Source organism: Felis catus, chromosome D2 (assembly GCF_018350175.1).
Source record: "Felis catus isolate Fca126 chromosome D2, F.catus_Fca126_mat1.0, whole genome shotgun sequence".
Taxonomy (NCBI): Eukaryota; Metazoa; Chordata; class Mammalia; order Carnivora; family Felidae; genus Felis; species Felis catus.
In genome coordinates, this window is record NC_058378.1 from 78,109,484 (window position 1) to 78,135,825 (window position 26,342).

Sequence of the window (26,342 nt, forward strand, 5' to 3'; positions counted from 1 at the left end):
CCTTCCTCGCAGAGCTGGGAGCTGAGAGCAGGCTGCGGCATTCCCCCAGGACGGTGACGTCCCTCACGCGCACTCACAATCTTCCCTACTCTTCCCAAGTGTCTGTCCCAGTGTCTTCGAGAAAGGGACTGAGTCCTCCTTCTGTGTCCCCTGTGTCCGAGTCAGAACACTCACGTGGCACCCGGGGAAAGACCACGGAGACCCAGACATGAGCGCATTGAGAAGCAAGAGAACGTGGACGCCTGGGTGGCTCTGTCGGTTAAGTGTCCGACTTTCACTCAGGTCATGATCTCATGGTCTGGGAGTTCAAACCCCATGTGGGGCTCTGTGCTGACAGTGTGGAGCCTGCTTGAGATTCTCTCTCTCTCTCTCTCTCTCTCTCTCTCTCTCTCTCTCTCTCTGCCCCTCCCCTGCTTAGGCTCTTTCTCTAAAATAAATAAGCTTAAAAAAAAAGAAAGAATTGGAAAGAGAAAATGGAATGACTGTTAATGCTGTGGTCTTTGATACGTCTAGAATGATCTCGCTGACAAGACTGAGCCCTGTGAAGACAAGCCCCCTGCTAGAGGCTGGGCCTGACTGGGGGGCGTCAGGGAAGGTGCAGAGATGAATCCCCACTGCCCGGACTGTCACAACTTTCCGGGGTCTCTTCCCAGGCACCAGCATGTGCACCAGGCCCTGGGGACCATGTTCGCATGATGCTCAGTGGACACGGCTACGGGCCTTTGTGCACCTGGGAAAGCAGGACGCATCTCACAGTGCATGGCTGGTCTCATGACGCCTGCTTTGGGTTCCTGAGAACACCCGCACTGCATCCTGGAGTGGTGGGCTATGGGGAGAGGCAGCCCCCTGCGAGCACCCCTGTACTGGCCACACACAGCTGTCCTCGCTGCTCACTTTAAAAAAAAAATTTATTTAGAAAGAGAGCATGTGAGTGCAGAGCCTGGCACGGGGCTCAACCTCACAAACCATGAGATCTCGACCCGAGCCAAAATCAAGTCGGACCCTTTAACCGACTGAGCCACCCAGGCGCCCCCAGCTGCCCATTTTTGTCCCACCGAGAGTCCCGGATTAGCCTTGCTTTGGCAGGACGTGCTTCTTCTCTAGGAAGAACCCCAAGGAAGAAACAGTGCTCTTTTCCTGAAAAGGAACCACCTTGGTTTCAGAGAACCTCAGAAGCACACGATTCAGCCATTACTTTCCTATTCGATTTTGAGGTTCTACATAAAACAGGGAAAGTTGAAGTTCAGTCTTCCACTGACTCTGACCCAGCCAGTGATGTTCCCTTCTTCCTTCAACAAATGTCAAGTGCTTAACCCCTCCTGAGCATGGTCCTAGGAACTCTGGTCAGGAGGTTGGGGGACAGACAAGCCAACCCAAAATGACGATAAAGCCCAATAAATAGCCTGACCCACGATGATACGAACTGCCACTTCCGGGGTGCCTCGTCGGTGCCCAGCACCCGTGCAGCCATCCCAGTCAGTGCCCCAGTGGAGGTGGACAGAACGCAGCGTGCAGGCGAGAGGCGGTGCTGAAATCCTGGAGAAAACTGATTCAGAGAAGAGAACAAGGCTCAATAAATATTTGCCAAATGAGAGCCTGAACGGAGCCAGGTGCCGTGAGCGTGGTGAGGGGGCCTTGCACGTCTGAGGAAAATGGATCTTTATTCTCCCTGTCTCTCCGCGGTCTTCGTAGTTGAACAGCGTGGCATCCTTTTTTGGATCCTGACTCGTGTCATTTTTCATCACCTACAACCTTGAGCTCACTAGGCTTAGGATTCTGGGGATGGAATCCACTCATTTACTGGGGACCCGTGTGGGCAAGACTGTGTCGGGTCCCGGGGATGGAGTGGCGAGTAAACCGTCCGGTGTGCCGGCCCCGGCGGGTGAAAGACCAGCAGGCACGTGACGTAATCGCAGGTGGTGGTAACAGTGAGTCTAGGAGGAAAAGTAAAGCCAGTTTGGGGGGAAGGTGAGGGTGGGGTGCTACGTTACACATGGAGGCAGGAGGGTGCCTGATGGGGAAGGGATGGAGCCCCGCGACTCTTCTGTGGAACAAGCCACAAAGAGGCAGGTTTGGGGTCCACTGAGCCGGAGACTGGTCGTCTTGGGGCCACTGGAGGGGCTTCAGCTTGGTACCAAGGGTGTGGGATGCCGCTGGAGAGCTGAGAGCGGCGTGTGTTGTAACTCACGTCTTAGAATAAGTCTGAGCGGCTGGGGGAGGCTGGCAGTGAATCGGGCTGCCCCTCCCCTGCCTCCTGGAAGCCTTAGGTGGCAGGGGTCCTCTCTTTGGACACCCGTGGGGCAAAGCTTCAACAGCCACTGGGTGGGTGCCTGCTTCCCACGCTCATTCTTTAGCAGGGGGTCACTGTGATCCCATCTTGTGCCAGGTCTGGGCTGGGTGCTTGGGTGCAGAGATGACAGTGGCCCACCCCTTGCCCTCAAACTGCTCCCAGACTAAAGAGAGAAAGGGAGGAGGCAGGGAGAGAGAGTGAGCTCGGGGGGAGCTAGTAAAAAATAACTCGTGCCGTGAGAGCAACGGTTTCCCAGCTTTGACCGTCACAGTGGCTGTTTAAGAGCGGGGGGCAAGGTAGCCGACGCGTGCACGGGAACTCTGAACGATTTTTACAACTTCTTATACTTCTTCCACTATTCCTAAATAAATAATCACTTCAGAAATACATCTTCTAAACCAGCAAACAGAAACAAAACCTGGTGCGCTAAATGCCAAGGTCATGGTTGCAAAAGGGCCGTGGGACCTCCCCCTGTACCCGGCACAATTTGCCGCAGCTCTCAGGTCCCTACATCCCTCTTCTTTTTCCTTTACCAGCTCAGCTGCCTGGGAAGATCAAGGAAAGACCCCCCACGAAGAAGATGATCATTTCCTTGAAGATCAATGACCCCGTGGTCACTAAAGTTGGTAATGTACCCCTGTCGTCTTAGGCTAAGAATGCCATTGAACAAACGGCCCTCCCGGCTTTAAAAACAGACAACAGAACCACAGATGAGTGGCAGTGTTCAGTACTTCCTGATTAAAACTAGCTGAGCAGAGCAGAGACGGTGGCATGCAGCTAAAGAGAGGTGCTCATCCCTGGAAAAGAGGTGTGGAGGGTGCAGAGGAGAAAGGAAGTCGCAGGCTCATTAGACCCAAAGGCAGGGAGGCTCAGGTGCGTCCTCCCTCAGGGAGCACTTCGTGTGCCCCTTCCCACCAACTCCCACCCCTGGCTGGCTGCCAGCAGCAGAGAGCTCACCCTCTCCCACTGCACCCTGGCCACCTGGAAATGGACTTCAGTCTTAATGAAGCACGTGTGCGGTCGCATGCTGTCATGGTCTGCAAGTGTGCAGGTCAGGAAGCCATCCGCAGAAGCACCGGGTAGACCAGTTGTCCTCGGAGTGCATTGGCTCCCACACAGTGCTGACTGGGATCAGGGAAGATTTGGAGTAGCCCAGTCCCTCTGTTCCCTGGTCCCCGGACCTTAGTTCTTAGATATGAAAATATCCGGGCTCTTTCCAGGCATCCTTTTTTTTTTTATTTTTTTTTTTACATTTATTTATTTTTGAGAGACAGAGGACAAGTGGGGAGGGGCACAGAGAGGGAGACACAGAACCTGAAGCAGGCTCCAGGCTCCGAGCCATCAGCACAGAGCCCGACGCGGAGCTCGAACTCCCGGACCGCGAGATCGTGACCTGGCTGAAGTCGAACACTCAACCAACTGAGCCACCCAGGTGCCCCTCCAGGCATCCTTAACTTTTTGGGAGACCCCAGACTCTGAGGACAAGATTTTCCTGAGGAAAAAAGCACAGCCACGCGCACACAGCGTTCTGTACATATTTGGGCAGTCACCTCCCTGCACAGGCCATGGAGCCCAGGTTAGCAGAGAACCCCTGAGGCGCGGACCCCGGGATGGGTTTAGAATAGCATTCTTTCAGTGCAAACTGGTGCAGCCTCTCTGGAAAACAGTATGGAGGTTCCTCACACAATTAAAAATAGATCTGCCCTCTGACCCAGCAATAGCACTGCTAGGAATTTCCCCAAGGGATACAGGAGTGCTGATGCATAGGGCCCTTGTACCCCAATGTTTATAGCAGCACTTTCAACAATAGCCAAATTATGGAAAGAGCCTAAATGTCCATCAACTGACAAATGGATACAGAAGTTGTGGTTTATGTATACAATGGAATACTACTTGGCAATGAGAAAGAATGAAATCTGGCCCTTTGTAGCAATGTGGATGGAACTTATTATGCTAAGTGAAATAAGTCAGGCAGAGAAAGACAGATACCATATGTTTTCACTCTTATGTGGATCCTGAGAAACTTAACAGAAGACCATGGGGGAGGGGGAGGGGGAAAAAAAGTTACAGAGAGGGAGGGAGGCAAACCATAAGAGACTCTTTTTTTTTTTTAATTTTTTTTTCAACATTTATTTATTTTTGGGACAGAGAGAGACAAAGCATGAACGGGGGAGGGGCAGAGAGAGAGGGAGACACAGAATCGGAAACAGGCTCTAGGCTCTGAGCCATCAGCCCAGAGCCCGACGCGGGGCTCGAACTCATGGACCGCGAGATCGTGACCTGGCTGAAGTCGGACGCTTAACCGACTGCGCCACCCAGGTGCCCCCATAAGAGACTCTTAAATACTGAGAACAAACTGAGGGTTGATGGGGAGGGGGGGGAGGGGAAAGTGGGTGATGGGTGATGGGCATTGAGGAGGGCACCTGTTGGGATGAGCCCTGGGTGTTGTATGGAAGCCAAGTTGACAATTTCATATTAGAAAAAAAAATCACATTCTTTCAGCAGGAGCTCACTTTTCTTTGGCTTTATCTTCCTTGGTGGAGGCTGGGAGCCCGGGCTGTAGCTGTGCTCAGGTCCGAGCACGTGCGTTTCCTCTAAGGGCGTCTCTGCCGACACAGCCAGGGGACCCTTGAGCATCCAGCCAGGAGGGCACCTGCAAGGGAGGGACGTGGGGTCCAGAGTCCCGGGCTGACGGCTTTCTCTCTTGGATGCTGCCTCCCAGCCTTCGCCATGGCCCTGAAGAGCCTCTACCTGAGCCAGGTGGAGATGAACGTCAACGACGTGCTGGCCGTGCTGGCTTCCGCGCACGTTCTCCAGTTCAGCAGCCTGTTTCAAAGGTAAGGAAACATAGCAGGGCTCGGGCCAGGCCCAGCCCTGGGCAAGGTAGAGGGGGGCCCCCCTGGCCCATTCATAGAATGGCCCCTGTCCACGGGCTAGAACATCCGGGTTTCTTGGCACAGAGCTGTGGGTCTGCAGAGGGACCGAGGCACGAATCCACCCGTCTCTTTCAGTATTCTTCAAAAAAAAAAACAGTCTTTTTCTTAAAGTTTTCTATTTATCTTTGAGAGACAGAGTGCTAGCGGGGAGGGGCAGAGAGAGAGGGAGACACAGAATCTGAAGCGGGCTCCAGGCTCTGAGCTGTCCGCACAGAGCCCGATGCAGGTCATGTGAGATCATGACCTGAGCTGAAGTCAGACGCTTAACTGACTGAGCCACCCAAACGCCCCTGGAAGATTTTTATTCTTACAAATGTTACACACGGTCACGGTAGATCTTTCAGAAGAGAGAAAAATGCAAAGATCAAAGTCAGCTGCCCACCAGTCCCGCTGCCCACGGGGGGCACAGCCTTTCTCTTGGGGATTCAGACCCCACTGACCCACCTGGGCTGCCTGTCAGGGGGGCCGAGCGGGGGAAACCAGGGGGCGTTCACAGTGGATGGACATCGAATGTGAAAGCCTGCTCATCCTGCCAAGGGTTGCCTGGGTTCATGGGCACCAAGAGAACGTGTGGGTACTGAAAGCAGAAGAGTGCAATGCAGCCTTGGGGGCTGACATTCAGAGGCTCCCAGTTTTCATTAGACTTTTCCGCAAAGCCAGAAGCAGCCTAGGATGTGAGCAGCAGGGCCTGTGCTGAGCCCTGCTATAAGCCGCTCTTTGGTCTCCCTGGGCCTCAGTGTTCTCAGATGTGAAATGGGGCTCATTACATTCATCCTGAGTACTTCGCGGGACTTTGTTCAGGGCGAGGGGAGGTCAGCACGAAGGGCTTTGAGGTGGGGCCTCTGCCCCGGTCAGACACTGTTCTCGGCTTTTGGCGAGGGTGACCTCACTTTATCCTCCCTGCAGGGAGGTGGTATATCATTATGTCCACTTCACAGACAAGAAAACTGAGGCCTCACGAGGTGAGTAGCTTGCACAAGACCACAGTAGAGCCGCCAGAACATGCAGGAGGCCAGGGGTCTCGGAACCTGTACCCCTAACACTGTCCTTTTCGGCTTTGCTCTGCTGAGGAGGTAGTGTTGCTTGCTCGTTCAGGGCTTCACTGACTTTCAGTGGCATTTGGTGAGGTGAGGTTTGCTTGGGGCCAGTCACCTGCCAGCTCATTCCGTCACCTTCGTCCACTCATCTGCTCCTTTAAGAACAACGTCTTGGATGGGGCGCCTGAGTGGCGCAGTCGGTTAAGCGTCCGACTTCTGCCAGGTCACGATCCGCGGTCCGTGAGTTTGAGCCCCGCATCAGGCTCTGGGCGGAAGGCTTGGAGCCTGTTTCCGATTCTGTGCCTCCCTCTCTCTCTGCCCCTCCCCCGTTCATGCTCTGTCTCTCTCTGTCCCAAAAATAAATAAATAAATAATAATAATAAAAAAAAAGAACGACGTCTTGGGCATCTCCAGGACACCAGGACCAGGGGGCAAGGGCCCTGCCCTCTGAAGCTTCTTGCCCTACGGTCTCCAGGGCACAGGAAATGAGTAAAGTGGAATGAAGGACGGGGATTCCCAGATGGAACATTTTGTGTTATGTGTGATTAATTTCAAGTAAACGGGGCCCAGTGATTAACAAGAACAGTTCTTAGAACCTCCCCCTTTTCCGTATCCCGTAATACTGCTCCATTCCAGTAACTTACGAAAGGGTAGGTGAACCGAGTGGAAAATTGCTGATGGGATTCACTCTTCTAGAATATTCCGTCCCTTCCCTTGGGCTTTTTCGGGGATGTGTGCCTCCTGCAGTCATGTCCCGGACATCGAGCTGGTGTCTTATAGTCTTTGATTTCCTAATACCTTCTGGGATTCAACATAGAGAGGGGATTTAGGGCAGGGATGGTCCACCAAGCTTGTTCTGCTCTACGCCTCAGTATCCTCTTTTGAGGAAATGGATGGATGAATGAACTTCCCATCCAAGACAAGAGAGGACATCAGCTGCTCTGTAGAGGGCAGGGGTAGGATCTCTCCCAAGGATCTTGCAGGTTTCAATTCACTTTCGTAGAGTCCACACAGCCAGATTCAACCCCAAAGACGCTTTTGAGCAGGGGTCTCATTTCTGGGGCACCTGAAATGACTCAGGCCAGATGCTCGATCAAGAGCATCAAGAAGCCTTATGAGGGATGCAGACGTCCCATGAACTGAGGGATGCAGGCTCTCGGAGGCCTGGACGTGACAACCGAGGGCACACTGAGGGGACCAGAGTCTTGAAGAGGTGCTCCAGCGTGTCGGCATGGCCTGACCTGGACGGTGCGTGGCGGGAGGTGGGAGACCAGCAGGTGTAGGTACAGCCGGATTGTGTAGGGTCTGGGCCTGACTAAGGAGTCCAGTCTAGACTGCAGTTGATGGCTGATCGTCCGGGGTTTGCTGAGATTTCCCTCGTATTGTATACACCACCCATCTTCCGTGCCATGCAGCCTTCATAAAACTGCTAAGTCCCAGCTTCCTTGCTCAGGACACTTCTGAGCAGCTCTTTCCTGGTGCTCTAATATCTCTGGTCCCAAAGCCGGAAGGCCAGCCTCCCTCACGGAGCAGGGATTCCAGCCGCTGTCTGTCAGCCTTGGCTGCCCTACCTCAGGCCCAGCTTCCTTGGAACCCTAGCCCTGGCTATTGGGGGCTAAGCCAAGAATGACAGGTTCTTCATTTTCCTTCCTCCACCCCAACTTGGTTCAAGGTCAGAGCAGCAAGGGCTTTGGGGATAATGAGCCAGACCCGTCATTGCACGAAGGCATATGGACCTTGCTCAAGATTCTCCAGATAGCCGTGGCCAGGTCTTACAGGTCAGATCCCGGTTGGCCTGGCACACAGCTGGGCTGGCTGTCACCTGCCTTCAAGAGGCTGATGGTACATCTGGCCGCAATGTGGCAGCACAAGCCTCAGTGTGTGTATATGTGTGTGTGTGTGTGGTACGTGAGTGGGTGTGGGTGTGTTTGTATAGGGGAACAGAAATGTCGTGTGGGTCACTCTGATAGCATCACAAATCCAAGTGCTGAACAAGACCTCAAAGGTCAACTTGGCTGAGCTCCCAGCCAAGGGCAGAATCACCCAGATGGCTGCCCTGGTCTGAATCACACGTAGCAGAAGCCATTCCCCTTCGGGGGATGCGGAGTGTGCGTGCCGGTTCCATCCGGTACGGTTCCTTGATTTCGTGCATCAGATATGCGCACTGGCCCAGCTGGGCTCAGGGCTGTCACGTGCATGCATGTATGAGCATGTTTCAGGCTTGCTTGGTGTCCCCTGGTCTGGGGAAGCCTGGCCATTCCAGTTCAGCCTGGCCGATGAGTCTGACCGTGAGAAAGGGGGAGCACGAGTGAGGGTGTCAGCCTCTTAGAACACTAACTTCTGAGCCTTAACTCCAAGCCCAGCTAATTCTGTTCCCGTTTGTCACTGGTAAGAGCCAGCACCTAAACACCATGCCTGGTGGCCGGCAGGACTCGCACCTCTGGCAAACTCTCGGTTTCCAGCTCTCCCACCATCCTGGAGTTGAATGAAACCTCTGGGGCTGCCCCTTCTCTGAAAGCAGCCTCAGGACCCTCCAGGAACAGCATTTCTCCCTCTGCAGGTGTGTGGCCGTGATGATGAAGGGACTCACGCCAAGCACCATCAAGAGCTTTTACCTGGCCGGCTGCAAGGTGAGAACAACCTGGACAGAGCATACGGCACCTGGGGACTTTTGGGAGCACCCCAGCCTCTAGGATTTTACCCGCCAGGCCCAGCTCCAAACAATTATGAAAAATAATTTTATTTTGAAGGGACATCTTTAGGGGCGCCTGGGTGGCTCAGTCGGTTAAGCATCCGACTTTGGCTCGGGTCACGAACTCCTGGTACGTGAGTTCGAGCCCTACTTCAGGTGAGCTCGAGCCCTGCTTCGGGCTCCGCATTCTCTCTGCCCCGTGTGGGTTTCTTTCTGCGCCTTGCTCACTCTCTCAAAATATAAATAAATAAATAAGTAAATAAATAAAGTGTTAAAAAATTAAAAAACAAAAGGACATTTTAAAGCCAAAAATTAAATATTAATAATAATAATAATAACAATAATAAATGTAAACAAAAACTTAAAAACTAAGAGGGAAAAAATACAAGCACAGTCTTTCTCACCAGAATAGCAGACAGTCAGTATCGGGAGTAAATGATGTAATCTAATGGTCTCATTCTCAGAGGAGAACGCCACCTGATCCATCCTGATCAGGGTGACAGCTTCTAAGTGGCAGTGCTGGGCTCGAACCCCAGGCCATCTGATCCCTGCCTTCCTCTGTGAGGCTACCGTTGACCTGGATGGGCACTCACCCCGTGAAACGGGCCCGTCTGACCGTGACGTCTGGTTCACTCACGATCGGCAGGTCCCAGTGCTCTCGTAATGGCAGCTAAGAACGTGCTAAGTGCCTATTTTGTCAAAGACAATAAGTGTCCCCGCCGTCCATCAGTAACTAGAAAGTCACTCTGTGGGCAGCGTCTTTGCATTCTGGTCAACATTTTCTTTTCCGGCCACTCTTGGCCTGGGAAGGACTGTAGCCCCCGGGACGTGCAAAGCGTACTGAGACCCTGCCAAGGTCCCTGGCCCTGGGAGAACCTTCCCACTTCCTTTGGACTTTGATGTCAGGGTATGTGCCCCCCACCAGCCTCAGCACTCCATCTGGGGTACACCCTGCAGGCCCTTCCATGATCCGTGACTGACTTCAGCCCAGAGATTTCAGTGTGCAAGTCCTGTGGTCAGACCACCAGGCCGCATCGTCAAAGGCCAGCAGAGGGCGCCAAGAGTTCAGGGATCGCTTTATCTATCCTTGGCTTTTCTTGCCTTCGCAGTACAAGGAAGAGCAGCTCACCACTGCCTGCGAGAAGTGGCTGGAAATGAACTTGGTCCCTCTGGTAGGGACACAGATCCACCTCCGGAAAATCCCGCAGGAGCTGCTTCACAGAGTGCTGCGGTCCCCCAGGTCAGAGCTGGTGCTCAGGGGTGCTGTGCTGGGGGTGGGGGGTACCAGGAGACCCCACCACCCTGCCTGGGGCAGCAGGGCCGGTCCTGGGAGGGGGGTGCTCCAGCGGGATGCATCCACACCCCTGCTGGCCATGCCAGGTGTCCTACACGTCCTCCATCCCAAACTCCCCACCATCCTGAACAGCTGGCCAGGGTGGGGCTGAAACTCAGGGCACTGTGGGTAGGGAGGGGGACAAGACCCCTCACGCTCCTTCACTGAGGTGAGGACCTTCTGGGTGCCCGCTGTCCCGTGATCCACATGGTGGTTCATTCAGTAATTGCCTACATAATGTTAAAAAATCCTGACAACATTAATATACACCCACTGTGGAAAATGGAAAACAGGGAAACGCAGAAAACAGAAAATAAGCACTCTCGTCCTAAATTGATTCCTGCCTTTAGCCCTGAGCCCTCTCCTGAACAGATGTGACCCAGACACCAGACTCTCTGTTTGACGCTCGAGCTAAAACCCAACCCTGGGGGCCCCCACCCTGTGTTCCTTTAGCGGCTGATCAAACTGGAATCTTGGGGGGGGCCTTCTGAACATCACGTGGCCCTCCGCCCCGACTGCGTCAGTAGCACTTTCAGACCCAGCCCGTCTCTAAGGGCTTCTCTCCACAGGCACCAGCCAGAGATCTCCATCATCTGTTGTCTGGACCACTGCAGGGACCTCTGACTCAGGGTGTTGTGTCAGCTCTTGACCCCCTCCAAGAACATCTCTAGCCAAAGAGCTTTTGGCAAGCCCACATCTCACCAGCCACGAGGCACCCACGGGGGCTACCTTGGATCTCAGCCCTGCCGAGCCCCTCCAGCCCAGTTCCTAGAAACGTCCCCAGTTCTTGGCCTTTTAGGTTTATTTCCAGTGTTTTATCAATATGAAAATAGCACCTTGGTGACCTCCTTCAATGTACCTCCTTCTATCTTCATCCCGGATTATCTTCCCACATGAAATTTCTAGAAGTGACATTATTAAGTCAACAGGGCTTTCTGGTTTTGTCACAGGTAAAAAGCATTCTAAAAAATATTCTATTTGAAAATAAGTTCTAACAAATCAAGATGGCAAGAACAGTATAAGGAATATTTCTATACCCTTTACCCTATTTTGTTCAGTTTCTGCTGTTTGTTTGATCATCTGCATCTGTAAGTATAACCGTGTACCCACATAGTTTTTCCTGAACGCTCTGAAAGCAAGTTGCACACATCATGTACCCTGTCTCCTAAATGCTTAGTGTTTATTTCCTAACAGAAAGAACCTTTTAATGTAATCACAATGCAGTTATCAACTTCAGGGAATTTAGCATTGATGTTAATGCCTTGACATGATTAGCCCAGTGCCGTCCTTTATAACATTTCTTCCCCCAGTGCGGGATCTGGTTTAGGATCACATATTGCATTTACTTGCCATGACTCTTTGGGACTCTTGAAAAGGTTCTCGATACCCATTGCCAAGGTACCGAGATTGTATTCCCTTTGGGTAGGTTTCAAAAGTGAGAAGTAAATCCCACTAAACATTTTAGCCGTATGTTAGAAATGGAATGTTTACTCGTGGTCGTGTGGCGGAAAGCGTTCTGATATCAGAAATTAGATCTGCAAAGATTCATTCCACCGTTGGTTTGAATTTACTAAGTGGCTTGTGATGCCCTCGCACTTACAGAGAAATGTGGTTGGTAGAACAGAGTTCTGGTGTGGAGGGAACACTTCTGGGGCCCTGGGGGGGGTGGCACTCCTGGTGTCATTCTGCCCTACTCCCTGATGCTTTTCCCCAACCTCCGGCAGAGGAAAGGTTACACAACCGTGGAGGAAAAGGTAAACAAGGCATCCCTTAGACTTTTCGTAACACTGTCCCTCCCTTGGAAAGACTGAGCTGTCGCACCCTGGTAGTATTTGACCAAGAAAAGGGAAAAGTTGTCTGACCACAGCCAGAACCTTGGTGATGGAACAGGCCTTACAAAATGTCCACTAGGCAGGAAAAGAGGTCAAGCACCTTCCACGTCAAGCGTCTAGACTCACAGGCTTGGAGAGACATGACGGAGCTGGGAACTGGGTCCTGCTCCTCGGGCCCCTCCCCCAGGAGCTGTGTCCACACAACCCAGAGCCATCCCGGCAGCTGGAGGAGACTCTGTGTGGCCTTGAGCATGTCCTGGGGCCCGTGTGCCTTGGAGAGACCGGGCTAACGGCTCCCAGACTCGTGTTCGTGTTCCCCGGGGCACATTCTCCTCACCCGCCCTGTTGATGTCCAGTGACCGCCTGCTTTAAAGCTGGAGGGAGGTGGGGAACAGAGGGTGCTGGAAGACAGGGCCTGGCCGCACCCCGTGCCCGGCGGGATTGTTAGACATTCACTCAGGCTCAGGTTCCTCATCTGCGCGCACTTGTTGGCTGGTGGATCTGGCACTTTGGACCGCAGCTAATGAAGAACAAACCCTTGGACGAGTTCGCTGTTACCGAGCACGCTGGGGTATGTGCGCAGCCCTGTGCGCTGTGCCTTTCAACCACCACAACCCTATGCGATAGGTAGTTATTGCCCCTAAGATAAGAGGGACAGTAAAAGGCAGGGCTGGGCTCCAACCCGGGACTCAGGCTCCAAGGTCCGGGCTCACACCCTCCATGCTGCAACGTCTCTTCATTCGTCACAGAGACCAGGCTTCCCGGCAACCAGAACGCCACCAGATCTGGGTCGTCCTGGCAAGTCACGTGACGCCAGAGCAGCCGTGTGGCCACGCCAACCCTTGAGGTCGGGGATGGCGCATCCCCGGGGCCCAGGAAGGTACACTGTGGCCCACCCCCCTGGTGTTTGGGTTTCTAAGCATCATCAGAACAACATCCTTCTCAACAGGTGCTTCAACTTCTGGGCTGTTCACCTTCCCTTTCTGAAGTCCCTTTGACCTCAGCTCCCTTTGGGTTTTGCTCTCCATTTTATAAATGACCTCGCATAAAATACACACCGGTTTACTAGCCTCCAGGGCCTCTGGTTTTAGTTTCTTTGCCTGGGCCTTGGGTTTTCAGTTCATTTTGTCTTTAGAGGTCACCACTAGGTTACCCTGTTCCACTAACTCTAATATTATGAAAGCTTCATTCCGAGTTTTCTGGAAGCCAAGCTCCTTGTAGACTCAGGAACATGGAAAACTTGGCAAGCTGTCTGGTTCCTATCAGCAGGAAGGCTGCCTTGCCGCCCCTGCAACGGGGGTGTGCCCGCTTCTCCCTGGCTTCCTGTCGAGGACACCACACGTCTTGGGGGCTCAAGAATTCTCAAGAGAAGCCCCCCCCCCGTCCTCCACATCAGGCCTGTCCAACAGCTTTCCCACTAACATCTGGAACGCCACGGGGCATGGCTCTCAAACGTGATAGTTCCTGGGGCGCCTGGGTGGCTGAGTCTTAGGTTAAGTGTCTGACTTCGGCTCAGGTCATGATCTCGCAGTTTGTGAGTTCGAGCCCCGCGTCAAACTCTGTGCGGACAGCTCAGAGCCTGGAGCCTGCTTCGGATTCTGTGTCTCCCTCTCTCTCTGCCCCTTCATCACTGTCTCTCTCTCTCTCTCAAAAGAGTAAAACATTAAAAAAAAAAATAGTTCCTGAAGCTGGTGGTTCTCTGGCTAATCGCAATACCTACTAACTATTGAGCACTTGTTGCATACAGAGCACTCTGAGTGGGTTATCAGCCTAATTCCTACAGCCACCCAGTGAGGTGGGTACTGTTACCTGCTTTCTTACCTGTGGAATGGAGATTACGGGAAATGCAAAGATTGACCCAGGCTCCCTCCATGCAGCATGAGAAATGGGATTTGAATGCAGGTCCGGGCGGCCTCAAAACCCCAGGTCATTACCAGCCTAGCCCATTTCTCCTTATTGATAATCAAGATCAATAAGGATATTGATGGATCTATTTTTCATTGTAGAAAAAACTTTTAAATGTAGGAAGATCATAGAAAACACAGTTGGGCCCACTTCCCAAAATGAACAGTGACATTTTGTCATAAGAAAGAAAACATTACCAATAAAGCAGGACTCGACTATGCACCCTCCCCAGCCTTATTCTCCTTCCATTCTCTCTGCCTCCCTCCCTCCCTCCCTAAAGACAATCAGACCATTGTCACGGGCTCGCGTGAACTCATCCGTGTGATTATATTCTTACTACATATATGTGTGTCCATAAATAACATTTTGCAAAGGCTTAAACTTCAAATAAATGTTCTCATAGTGACTTTAATGTTCTGCCCCTTACTTTACTCATTAACATGATGCGATGTGTTCTCTCCGTATTGATACTTACATATCTAATTAGCATTTTAAATTTGATGTTGTACAGGGTTCCATAGAATGAATAGATAGCAATTTTTCTTTCCCTTCTTAATGGCCTTTTGATTTATTTTGCTTCATTTTTTGTCGTGGCAATCGATGCTGCCGTGGGTACCCTTGTTCGTGGTTTCTTGTTTGCGTTGAGACTGCGTTCTCTATACTCAAAGGGGGGCCTTTATTATTTACATACAATTTTCTCAAAAAAAAAAGACAAACAGTGCCTTGTTAGAAGCATTCTTCTCTTAAAGAACAAATGCCAGTTGCCTCCCAATGGCTATTAGTGAGCCCCAGTAAACACAGGGAGAACAGCCCAGATGTTCCCCGAGGGAAGTTTAAGAACTCTGTAAGTTCTGTTTTGATTGAGGCCATCAGGGCTCTTATGTAAATGAAAATATGTTTGAGTGTCCTGAGCAGGAGCCAATACTTTACTGGTACTTGGTCTAAAGACAGGGCTTTATTTGAACAATTACCATTCACAATGAAAGTAAAACCAGAATCCTTGGGGCGCCTGGGTGGCGCAGTCGGTTAAGCGTCCGACTTCAGCCAGGTCACGATCTCACGGTCCGTGAGTTTGAGCCCCGTGTCGGGCTCTGGGCTGATGGCTCAGAGCCTGGAGCCTGTTTCCGATTCTGTGTCTCCCTCTCTCTCTCTGCCCCTCGCCCGTTCATGCTCTGTCTCTCTCTCTGTCCCAAAAATAAATAAACGTTGAAAAAAAATTTTTTAAATAAAAAAACCAGAATCCTGATTCACAGAGCCCCAGTTACTCCTCCTGTGTTGCTGCCTGTTCCTCTTTGGAGACGTCCCAAAGAACCTTCTGGGCTTGGGAACCTTGGGCTTGGATTCTGCACCGGGAGTCATGTAGCTCCCCAGCCCAGAGGTGGTTGGTGTCCCTGTGGAGTTCTCTGTGGGCACATCATATCAAGTGGCTGTGACATCCGCCCTCCTGCCTCACTGTCATTGCCCAGACAGTGACAAATTTGGTCCTCTCTGGCCAGAGTCAAAGCCCATGCATCTGTAGGTAACCTGAAAACAGAGCAAAGAGGCATTCTGTGATCAGAAATAGTGTCAAAGGTGGGTGGGCGACATTTCCATTGTTCTTTAGAATCCCTACTTAGCTTGGGTCCCACCCACCAAGACCACTCAAAGTTGCGGGTGCAGAGGCCGTGACAGGTTTCGAAGCCAGTGTGCCATTCCTGTGGTCAAGACCGGAAATATCGAGGGGTTTAAGAAACACCGAAATGACTTCTCAGATAATCAAGTTGTTGGAGACTGTTTAGAGAACCTCTTTGGGAAACACCCTTCCTTTGCAGAGTTGACACCATGGGGAGCGACACTCGCTCCTTCTCACCACTTGTTTCTTGATAAGAAGTCTCATGCCGCTGCAGGCCAAGCGTGGGTTCTGCAGCCAGGACCTGGCCCTGCCACTTACGAGTCCCAGCGGCCACTCACTAGCACGCTCCTAGGTGCCAGGCGCTGCACTCAGCAAGCTGTACGTGTGTGGTCAGCTCGATGATGTCGACATCCCAACCCCCAGAGCCTGTGAATCTGTCAGGTTGCATGGCAAAGAGGAAAAACATTGCGGATGGATGACCTAGAGCTGGGGAGGGCGTCCTGGGTTACCCAGGTGGCCCCAGGATAATCACAAGGCTCCTTCCACATGGAAGAGGGAGGCAGGAGGATCAGAACCAGAAGGAGATTGATTGGAAGGCACTGTGCTGTTGGCTCGAGGGTGGAGGAAGGAGCCACAGGCCATGGGATGTGGGTGGCCTCTGGAAGCTGGAAAAAGCAAGGAAATGATTTTCCATAGAGCCTCCAGAAAGAAGGCGGCCCGCCCCTGGATCTTAGCTCAGTGAGATCGATTTTTATTCTTCTGACCTCCACAACCGTAAGATAATACATGTGTGTTGTTTTAAGCCACTTGGTTCATAGCTTGTTACCGCAGCGACAGGAAAACTCAGCATTGTCACTCACGTAGACTTTGAGCGTTGGCTGTCACCACTATCTGCAGATGAGGGCGTAGTGGCTGGGGGGCCGCCCAGCAGCCTGCAGGAGGCCCCACAGCCAGCGTGGGGCCGAACGGAGCCACGCCAGGTCTGACCCCAGGATCCTGTGACCTTGGATAAGCTATTTAGCCCTCAGTCGGGGCTGGGACTAGAAGGTGATGAGTGAGGCACTAACCTCGGGTGCAAAATTTAAGGGGACACAAAACAACCCTCAGTCTTCAGGTAAAGTATATTGTAGTGCGATACTTCAAAATCGGCAGTAATGCAAAAAACCACAATGAATGAATGGGGCGCCTGGGTGGCTCGGTCGGCTAAGCATCTGACTATTTCAGCTCAGGTTATGATCTCATGGTTCCGGGATGGAGCCTTGAGTCGGGCTCCATGCTGGACATGCAGCCTGCTTGAGATGCTCTCTCTCTCCCTTTCCCTTTGCCCCTTCCCCCCTCAAAACCCACGCTGAACAAAATATTAAAATTTTAAGTAAACATAGGGCCAGTCTGAATTCACATATCCATATAAGGAATGTATCGCAACTTTGCAGGATTGCTGTGTGGAATTAAACGCAAGAAACGTCCCAACACGTCTCACACACACCTGTCTGTGGTAAGGGCTCATTAAATGCTGCCCGTGGCTTTGGTGGCACAGCAGGTGGGCGTCAGGCTGCTGAGGGTCACATCCCAGCGCTGCCATTCACTGTCCCAGTGACCCTGAGAAAGTCACTTCATCTCTCTCTGGCTGAAGTGACCGACAGCCTCGGGGCTGGTATTGCCTCAGACCTCAACTCACTTTTAACTTGCCGTTTTCTTACAAATCGTGTGAGATTTTGCTATTCCTGAAATGTCTTCTCTTATTTCGGCCAGGTTGTTCACTTTTAATGAGTTTCATCTTCTGAAAACGCTACTTTTGTGGGTCTTCTTGCAACTGAACCCCAAAGTGCAGACAGTTCCTGTGCAGGAAACGGTGCTGGCATTTTTTACCAGGTAACATGACTTCGTGTTGATTGATGAAACGCACATACGCTGGGTTTCTGTACCCATAATATCATGGAGGAAAAGCATCAATGACATGATTTTTGATAGCATCATCTAGAGTGCACAGAATGCAATATTCTTTATGGGGCCTAAGATTATGGGGTATCTTCAAGCTGCTGGAAATGGCTCACGTACTTGAAAACGTGAATAACATGTAGGTGCGATCATAGGAGATACTCATGTGCTTCTGAACACGTTCTGCCCAGCAAAAGACATGCTATACGAGGTACTCCTTTTATTTAGAAAAATGTATTACCAAACCACACTGACCTTAAAAACATCGTATTTTAAATGTACCTAGGGGCGCCTGGTGGATCAGTTGGTTAAGGGCCTGACTCTTGATTTCCACTCAGGTCATGATCTCACGATTTCTGGGTTTGAGTCCTGCATTGGGCTCTGCGCTGACAGTGTAGAGCCTGCTTGGGATTCTCTCTCTTCCTCTCTGCCCCTCCCCCACTCACTTGCACTCTCTCTCTCTCTCTCTCTCTAAGTAAATAAATAAATAAACTTTAAAAAAGGTACCTAAATTAGACCAGGTTGTCCTCACTTATATTTCACAACAGCATATAAAATTCTGAATTTTCTGAACAAATGAAAAAGCATTTGAATGTACAAAAGTTTCATAGAATTAACTCAAGTTTCTTATCCTCTCTAAACTTATAAGTTCTAAAAATTGCGTATCTCAAAATTTCAGTAAAAAATAACTACCGTTTAATGGACACCATTTAATTATGCTTACTAATTCCGATACGCGCTTTCTTTTTTAAAATGTTTATTTTTGTGAGCGAGAGAGAGAGAGCATGAGCAGGGGAGGGGCAGAGAGAAAGGGAGACACAGAATCAATTCACAGCAGGCTCCGGGCTCCGAGCTGTCAGCGCAGAGCCCCATGTGGGGCCTGAACCCTTGAACCGCGAGATCGTGACCTGAGCGAAAGTCAGGCGCTTAACCGACTGAGCCACCCAGGCACCCCGACGACAGCACTTTCTATTCGTAATCTCATTTCATCTGTAAAAGACTCCGGGGCTTGCTTTGTCATTCCCATTTTACAGATGAGTAAACTGAGGTGGAAATGAACTATCCCGTCAGAGGTCACACACGTGGTAAGGGACGGGGTCTGACTTGAACCCGGCCTGCGGAAATCCCAAGACACTTTGCTGCCCCTTCCTAGAATGGCCGATTGGATATCCTCTCTTGTGTCCACTCAGCGGGTTCAGGAATAGCTCCCTGGGCGCTGTGTTCAGAAAGATCCTGAGGCCGCCTGTAGGTTCAGTGTTGTTGTTAGCAGGGGACTTGGAGTGCGCCTTCCCCTCCCCGTGCTGCCCTCTGCTGTGAGTGTTTTCTGTCTGTCCTATCAAGAGTGCCCCCATTAGCAGTGGCAGCCTGGGCGCAGGGGAGCGGGGTGGGGGGCAGGGCGAAACTGGTAGTTTACGGGCTCCCTTTCATGCCTCTTTATAAAGCTTCGATTAAAACCTTGTACGTATGCTCACATCACGCGCGCTGGCTGTGGAGTGTGGTGGCCCTGTAGCTACAGACAGTCCCAGGCGGGCCGCAGGGGGTCTGCCTGGAGGAAGTGACAGCCGGCATCACTTTCATTGTCGGGTTTAGGCATCGGCTCCCCACCTCAGCAGGAATGGGGTTTCCAGGCACCATAAGGCGTGTTCAAGGGAGCGAAGAGGCCCCATTCCTTTTGCACGTGTGAGTTTAGCAGGTAAACACATCTTCCACCTATTGGTCAGTGGCTTGACCTGATCAAGCCAAGCTCCGTTTGCATTGTTCTGAAGCAGTGAATCCTTTTCTGGAACATCTGTGCACCATGTTAACTAAAGAGCCCATTTTTCCTGTCTCGTTATTTGGGGAAAGCGGTATTCAGTGCCAGGATGGTATGCGCTTTGCTTAGTTTCTATATAATTTGCTTTGAGCGCAAATGTTTCACTAACCACCCCCCACTCTTTTAATAGCCCAAGAGACACTTTTTCCAGTGAGTCATGCACAACCAGGAAAACTTGCTCTTTGGCTCCAGGTTAGCTTTCATACTGGGAATGTCTTAGAACCGGGAGGTAGGAGATGAGCTGGAATGTGGAAACTGTTTTTAATGCGGTAGAAACAGAGGGAATGAGGCGCTCAGGGGGGGTGGCCCCCCGCTGAGAGTAGGGTGCGCAGGGTTTTCCTGAGCTGGAGTCCCAGGGCTCCTCCTCACCATCATTAGCTTTTCCATTCCTCTTGAACCTGCGCTGGTTGCCTCTTGACCTCGCACCTCCCAGGCCTGGCTACATTTCCCAAGCCCCCGATGCTACATTGTTCCTTGTTGGAAACCATTTGTGAGTTTCCCTTTGGTCCCAGTATCTTCTACTGGGGGGCCCCGTGTTCTCTGACTGCAGCACAGCGGGGGACTCCCAGCAGCCTGGGCGCCTGCCTTCCCTCCCGCTTCCCCGCCAGCAAGCTTGGTGCCCCAGGGAGAACAGACAGCTGGTCTGGGCCTCGGGGCTCTGCCCCTGCAGCTGTCCAGGCGCACCCCCGACTCTGAGGACCACGTGCCCATTTTTAGGATTGTGGGCGACTCTCCTCTCATCCCAGCTCGCTCTTCTGCCCTAGAACGGTGGCACGTTTAAGGTGTTCCCTCATCCATGGCCTCCACCTCCCAAATGCGTGTCCCCTGAGTCTCCAGACTCAGCCTAGGGATCAGCACTTGCCTCTCCTGCTAATGTAACTCCCACCCGTTCTGCCCCCGCTGCCAGTCTGTCCACGGTGGGGCCTCCCCTGAGAGCCTCTCTGACCCCTGAGAGCCTGACGACCACTGATGTCCCCCGGGGACATCATGAGCAGCTTCAAGGAAGGGTCTGTGGGCCTTTGTCACACCCCTAGCTTGTCTGGCACCGTGCTGTGCATGGAAGGGCTTCTGAAGGATGAGTTTCCAGCAATTGCTTTTTTTTTTTTTTAACATTTATTTATTATTGAGAGACAGAGCATGAGCAGGGGAGGGGCAGACAGAGGGGGAGACACAGAATCCGAAGCAGGCTCCAGGCTCCGAGCTGTCGGCACAGAGCCCGACCTGGGGCTCGAACTCACAGACCGCGAGATCATGACCTGAGCTGAAGTCAGACGCTCGACCGACTGAGCCACCCAGGCGCCCCCAGCAATCGTTTTTGTGTGGCTTGGTTCCCCTCACGGAAGTGGGTTGTAATATGCTGATGCAAAATTCAGAGAACACCTTGTCTGTAACAGGGTCTGTAGACAGATGACTGATGGCGGGTGCCTGCTTGGTGTTCTAGACAAGGAAGGGTTCCAAGGCTTTCTGTAGGCTCGGGGAGAACTAACGTCTCGGTTGGTTAGTGATGTCTACCCCGGATGGCAGTGGGTACTGGGTGCCTTGTTCCGTGTTTACTGTCCCTTCCTGCGGATCCCCAGGGCTGCCCCGCAGCAGGGCAGGGTCTTGGGGCTGCTGGCCCAGAGGAGCTGATGGCCTGAAGGCTGGAGCTGTGAGAAGGCACTTCTGCTCTTAGTGGAGGAGGGAGGCTACTGGGAGTCACAGCCAGCGTGGGCCAGAGTCAGGTCACCAGGGGAGCTGACCTTCACGGCTCAATGAGGCACCAAGGGGAACAGCTGGTCAGGTCCCTGTGGCCACGGGACATGCCAGGGACGCTAAAAGATGAGGCAGAGGAGTAGACCCCCTGGGAGACAGTACATAGGCTTCGGAATGAGGATCAAGGAAGCTGAGTCTTTGGCCCAGTTTTTAAAGTTACGTGTATTGATGAAAGAATGTAAATGACAGAGTGATCTATGAGGGATCTCCCAGTGGTCAGAGTGGACATCTTGAGGCCACCACAATATGGGGACTTCCCAAATGGGACCGTACTTTTGTAACGTGCAGCAGTGGGACAAGTGGCCCGAACACAAGCTAGTGGGGATCTGTGAGCCACTGGAAACAAGGCCACGCTGCAGCCGTGCCTGTGGCCCTGGCCGGCCTGGCGCCCGCATCGGAGGGTTTGGAACAGTAATTGAGTAAAAGTAGGGGCGCCTGGGTGGCTCAATCGGCTAAGCATCCAGCTCTTGATTTCAGCTCAGGACATGAACTCACGGTTTCGAAAGCTCGAGCCCTGCATCAGGCTCTGCCCTCACAGCATGGAGCCGGCTTGGGATTCTCCCTCTGTCTCTGCCCCTCCCTTGCTGGAGCTCTCTGTCTCTCTCAAGATAAATAAATAAACTAAAAAAAAATTTTTTTGGGGGGGGGCGCCTGGGTGGCGCAGTCGGTTAAGCGTCCGACTTCAGCCAGGTCACGATCTCGCGGTCCGTGAGTTCGAGCCCCGCGTCGGGCTCTGGGCTGATGGCTCAGAGCCTGGAGCCTGTTTCCGACTCTGTGTCTCCCTCTCTCTCTGCCCCTCCCCCGTTCATATTCTGTCTCTCTCTGTCCCAAAAATAAATAAACGTTGAAAAAAAAATTTTTTTTTTTAATTTTTTTTAAGTAGATCAGATGCCCCTTTTCTTATCTGTCTTAGCAAGGTCTGGAAGGCACGCTAGGAGTGAAGGTATTTGAACACTCGACCCCAGTACCAGCAATGCCTGCAAATAAAGACATAGATCCAAGCCTTGTTTATTCTCCCAGGTTATTTCATTCTTTGATTTTTTTTTTCAAGTTTTTATTCATTCTACCAGTAGTTCTAGAACATGCGTTCTATGCCAGAGACCCTGACAGAAAGCTGAAGGGGAAGTTTCTCTACCTAGCCAGACACGTACAAACACTTTGCAACTTCTTTTCATGGCTGAGTATAATGGCATAGGAGGGGAGCATTCACACACACACACACACACACACACACACGCACGCACACGCCCCTTGGCCCCCACAGTCTGTTTTCTGGCAGTGGTTAATTTAGAAAAACAAATAGACTGGCCAGAATTAAATTTAACATTTCTTGTAGGAAAAACAAAAAAATGTAAGCAAAGCTTACACAGAATCCATCCACAGAGGAGAAGTCATCATTTCTTTCCAGTTAGCAGTCTGAGAAGTCCAGGAAAACTGTAAAAACTCATCAATTGGAGTAGGGCCAGAGGCAGGCAAGTTTTTCACTTTTTTAAACCTGCATTTTTTTTTAAGTTTATGTATTTATTTTGAGCGAGAAGGTGGGGAGCAGAGAGAGGGAGACAGCAGGTTCCCAGCTGTTAGCACATAGCCGGAGGGGGCGCTCAATCCCGCGACCTGTGAGATCATGACCTGCGCGGAAATCAAGAGTCAGACACTTAACCGACTGAACCACCCAGGCGCCCCAAAGGTACATTTTTAACCAAAATATAAAATACATACAGAAAAGTGCACAGACCTTAAGTGGATTTCCGCAAAGCTCACACATCTGTGTCAGCAGGGCCCAGACTGAGGGACCGACTCGACCAGGCACCTAAAGTGTCTTATCTCAGTCCCCACCTTTCCCAGAAAAAGGAAAACAACATCCAGGCTTCCTTTACTTTCAAGATGTCTTGGCTGCTTTTGAACTTTGCGTAAACAGAATCTTACAATATATACTTCTTAATGTCTGCCTTCCCTTTCACTCAATAGCGTATCTATAAAATCCGTCCAGGGAGGGACAGCCAGGGAAGGCCAGGGACTTGCTCAGGGTCCTTCTGCAATGAATTGGTGGAGGGTCTTCTAGATCTTTGGACACGTCCTTTTATTCTATTTTTTTAAGTCCATTTATTTATTTTGAGACAGAGAGACAACACGAGTGGGGAAGGGGCAGAAGAGAGGGAGAGAGAGAGAATCTCAAACAGGCTCCACGCTGCCAGCACAGAGCTCAATGTGGGGCTCGAACCCATGAAACTGTGAGATCATGACCTGAGCTGAAACCAAGAAATGGACACTTAACCGACTGAGCTACCCAGGCACCCCCGCATCCCTTTATTTTAAGATTCTCCAGATTGTAATTCTGGCCCTTAACTGATTTGTTAATCACTAAGTGGGTCCTTCTTAGACACAAGGATGGGTCCCAGCAGTGGGCTTACAACCTTTCCTGAAGGAGGTCACTGAAAGCAGTCAGTGAAGCCAGTTTCCGCACGATCCCAACGCCTGGATTTCCCTGGCCGCTGCTGCTGAGTCTCCCCTCCTTCCTGGGGCCTATCCAAATCTGATCCAACCTTGACAGCACTAGCCGAGGACTCCTCCGGGAAGCCTTCCCAGATCTCAGTTGCACACAGGACAGATTCCTCCTCTGAGCTCCTCTGTGCAGAGGGAACAAGAGCATGTGCTGACTGGGTGGGTGGGCACCGACCTGACAAACCCAGCACCATGTTCCCCCCAGCCCCTGTGAGGGGAGCCCTGGAGGAGAGCCACCATGCCACGGCCTGCGCCCCTGACCCCTGAGCCTGCCGATGTCTCCAGGGAGACGCTTTGTGATCCTATGTGCTGGGGCGGCCAGAAGCCATGCATCTACTGTGATTAATTAGTGGCATTTCAAATGTGGCAACAGAGTCATCATGAAACTGGGCACCCCTGGTGTGAGAACTCTCATCTCTTAACCGGAACATTCATTTTGAAATATCCCATGAGTCACGGACATGAGCGCCATTAAATTGTTTGGTCTCAGATTAGCCAAGCCCTATAGAGGGGGGTAGGTATATTTGGGGGCAACGGGGTTTCCCATCGCTGGACTTTGGTGTTTCTTGCCTTTTTTAAATTTCTTCTTTTGCTCTGACCACATTGCCTCAGCTCCGCTAGAGTCTGGCTTTCTGGAAGCTGAATCTCCTTTCTTTTCAAGGTCCCTAAATATTACCCCCATTCCTTACTAACTTTTCACTTCGGTCACATGGCTTCTTGGCTTGCCACCCAAACAGGGCGGACCCAGTGTGTCATCTTCAATGAGAGTAGAGACGTGGAAGGAGCCCAAGAAGTGTAGAGCGTCCAATGCAAGAGGTCCCTCCAGAGGGCAGCTAAGGTTATCGTTACACAGGATTTCTAGACCCAGTTCTGCCGTTGGGCAAAGGTTAGGACGGACTTTCTTGTCAAGATGACATCGAACTGGGTCTCAATGAATGTCTAGTAGGACTTGACCCGGCAAATAAGCGTGGCAACAGCAGGGGGGCCCATAGCACAGGAAACCCAGCCTGGAGCAGCCTGGTCTGTGTGCACACGTGTGTGTGTGTGTGTGTGTGTGTGTGTGCGTGTGTGCACGTGTGCGTGCATGCGCTGGGGCGGGACAGCTGGCGTTCCTTGAACAGACACATGGGCGCATGGAGGGAGGGGATGGCAGGACGGAGGCTGCTGAGTTGGCGGGATCGATTCCTCATCCAATTCATTCACTCAACAAATTGCAAGCCGGCTGAGCGCCAGGCCCTGCGAGAGGCGCCGAGAGGACAAGAGCAAACAACACAGATGCCAAGCCCCAGCTTCGCGGCGTTTACGACCTCGGAAGCAGAGACAGACAATACGTTCAGTGAATCAGATGCATGTTAGCAGATGGTGGCCCTGAGTCTGGGTCCCGCTCCTGCCACAAGCCGGCTGGGAGTCTTTGGACGAGAACCTAACCTTTCTGCAGGGACATTAGCAAGACCCATGTATCAGGTGCAAGTTCGTTCGGACTCGAAGAAAAGGCCCTTGGCGGGAGGCGCTGAAAGGCAGTGACATCTGATAGGTGACAGTGGGAGCAGCCATCAGAAGTGTTTCGGGGCGCCTGGGTGGCGCAGTCGGTTAAGCGTCCAACTTCAGCCAGGTCACGATCTCGCGGTCCGTGAGTTCGAGCCCCGCGTCGGGCTCTGGGCTGATGGCTTGGAGCCTGGAGCCTGTTTCCGATTCTGTGTCTCCCTCTCTCTCTGCCCCTCCCCCGTTCATGCTCTGTCTCTCTCTGTCCCAAAAATAAATAAACGTTGAAAAATTAAAAAAAAAAAAAAGAAGTGTTTCATTTACCGCACCGTGGCGTTAAGAGGCTAGAGGATGGGCTCGTGGTTGCTGGCTTTCTGAAGGCACCCAGGTCTATACTGAGGGACGGCTGGAAAAAAGCCGTGTGCCCTTCTCATCACGAGGTATTGCCTCAAAGAGTGCAGTTTTTTTTCACGCTTCACCTTAAAATTTAAAACTACTATTTCAAATATTTTTTCACAGAAATGAAGTAATGTTTTAATCCTAATTCTTCTTTATGATAGTAAAGTATTAAGATACAATTGGCCTTGTTAAGGGCGCCGGGTGGCTCCGTCCGTCGGTTAAGCCGCCGACTTTGGCTCAGGTCATGATCTCGCACTTCATGAGTTGGAGCTCCACGTCGGGCTCTGTGCTAACAACTCAGAGGCTGGAGCCCGCTTCGGATTCTGTGTCTCCCTCTCTCTCTGCCCCTCCCCCACTGGCACTCTCTCTCTCAAAAAAAAAAAAAATAAATAAACATTAAAAATTTTTTAATTAAAAAAAAGATAAAATTTGCCATTTTAACTACTTTTATGTGTGTCATTGAGTGGCAATTAAGTACATTCACACTGTGGTGCAACCATCCCTGCCTTCCATCTCCAGAATGTTTTTATCTTTCCAAACTGAACAATTAACGGATCTCCATTCCCCTGTCCCCCTGCCCCTGGCAAGCACAGTACTCCTTCCGCTTCTATAAATTGAACTCCTCTAGGAACCTCATGTAAGTGCAATCACATAGAATTTGTTCTTCCGTGTTGGGCTTATTTCCCTGAGCGTAAAGTCTCCAAGGCTCACCCATGGAATATCATGTGTCGGAATTCCAAAGTGGATATTTTAAGGCTAAAATTTGAGGTGCTGGGGTCATGGGGCCCTGAGTCAGACACACAGGAAGGATGAATGACT

The 26,342-nt window shown here is 51.5% G+C and overlaps 1 protein-coding gene across 5 annotated transcripts in view; it reads left to right on the plus strand.

Moving 5' to 3' along the window:
- The window catches only part of BTBD16 (BTB domain containing 16), a 46,454-nt gene that overhangs the window by 9,777 nt on the left and 10,335 nt on the right, over nt 1-26,342 (plus strand). For all 5 annotated transcript variants that reach the window (XM_045040776.1, XM_019813943.3, XM_019813942.3 and 2 more), the window contains 5 exons: nt 2,827-2,916; nt 5,013-5,127; nt 8,824-8,893; nt 10,065-10,195; nt 17,390-17,509. In XM_045040776.1, coding sequence (XP_044896711.1) covers nt 2,827-2,916; nt 5,013-5,127; nt 8,824-8,893; nt 10,065-10,195; nt 17,390-17,509 — 526 coding nt within the window. The remainder of the gene's footprint in view (nt 1-2,826; nt 2,917-5,012; nt 5,128-8,823; nt 8,894-10,064; nt 10,196-17,389; nt 17,510-26,342) is intronic.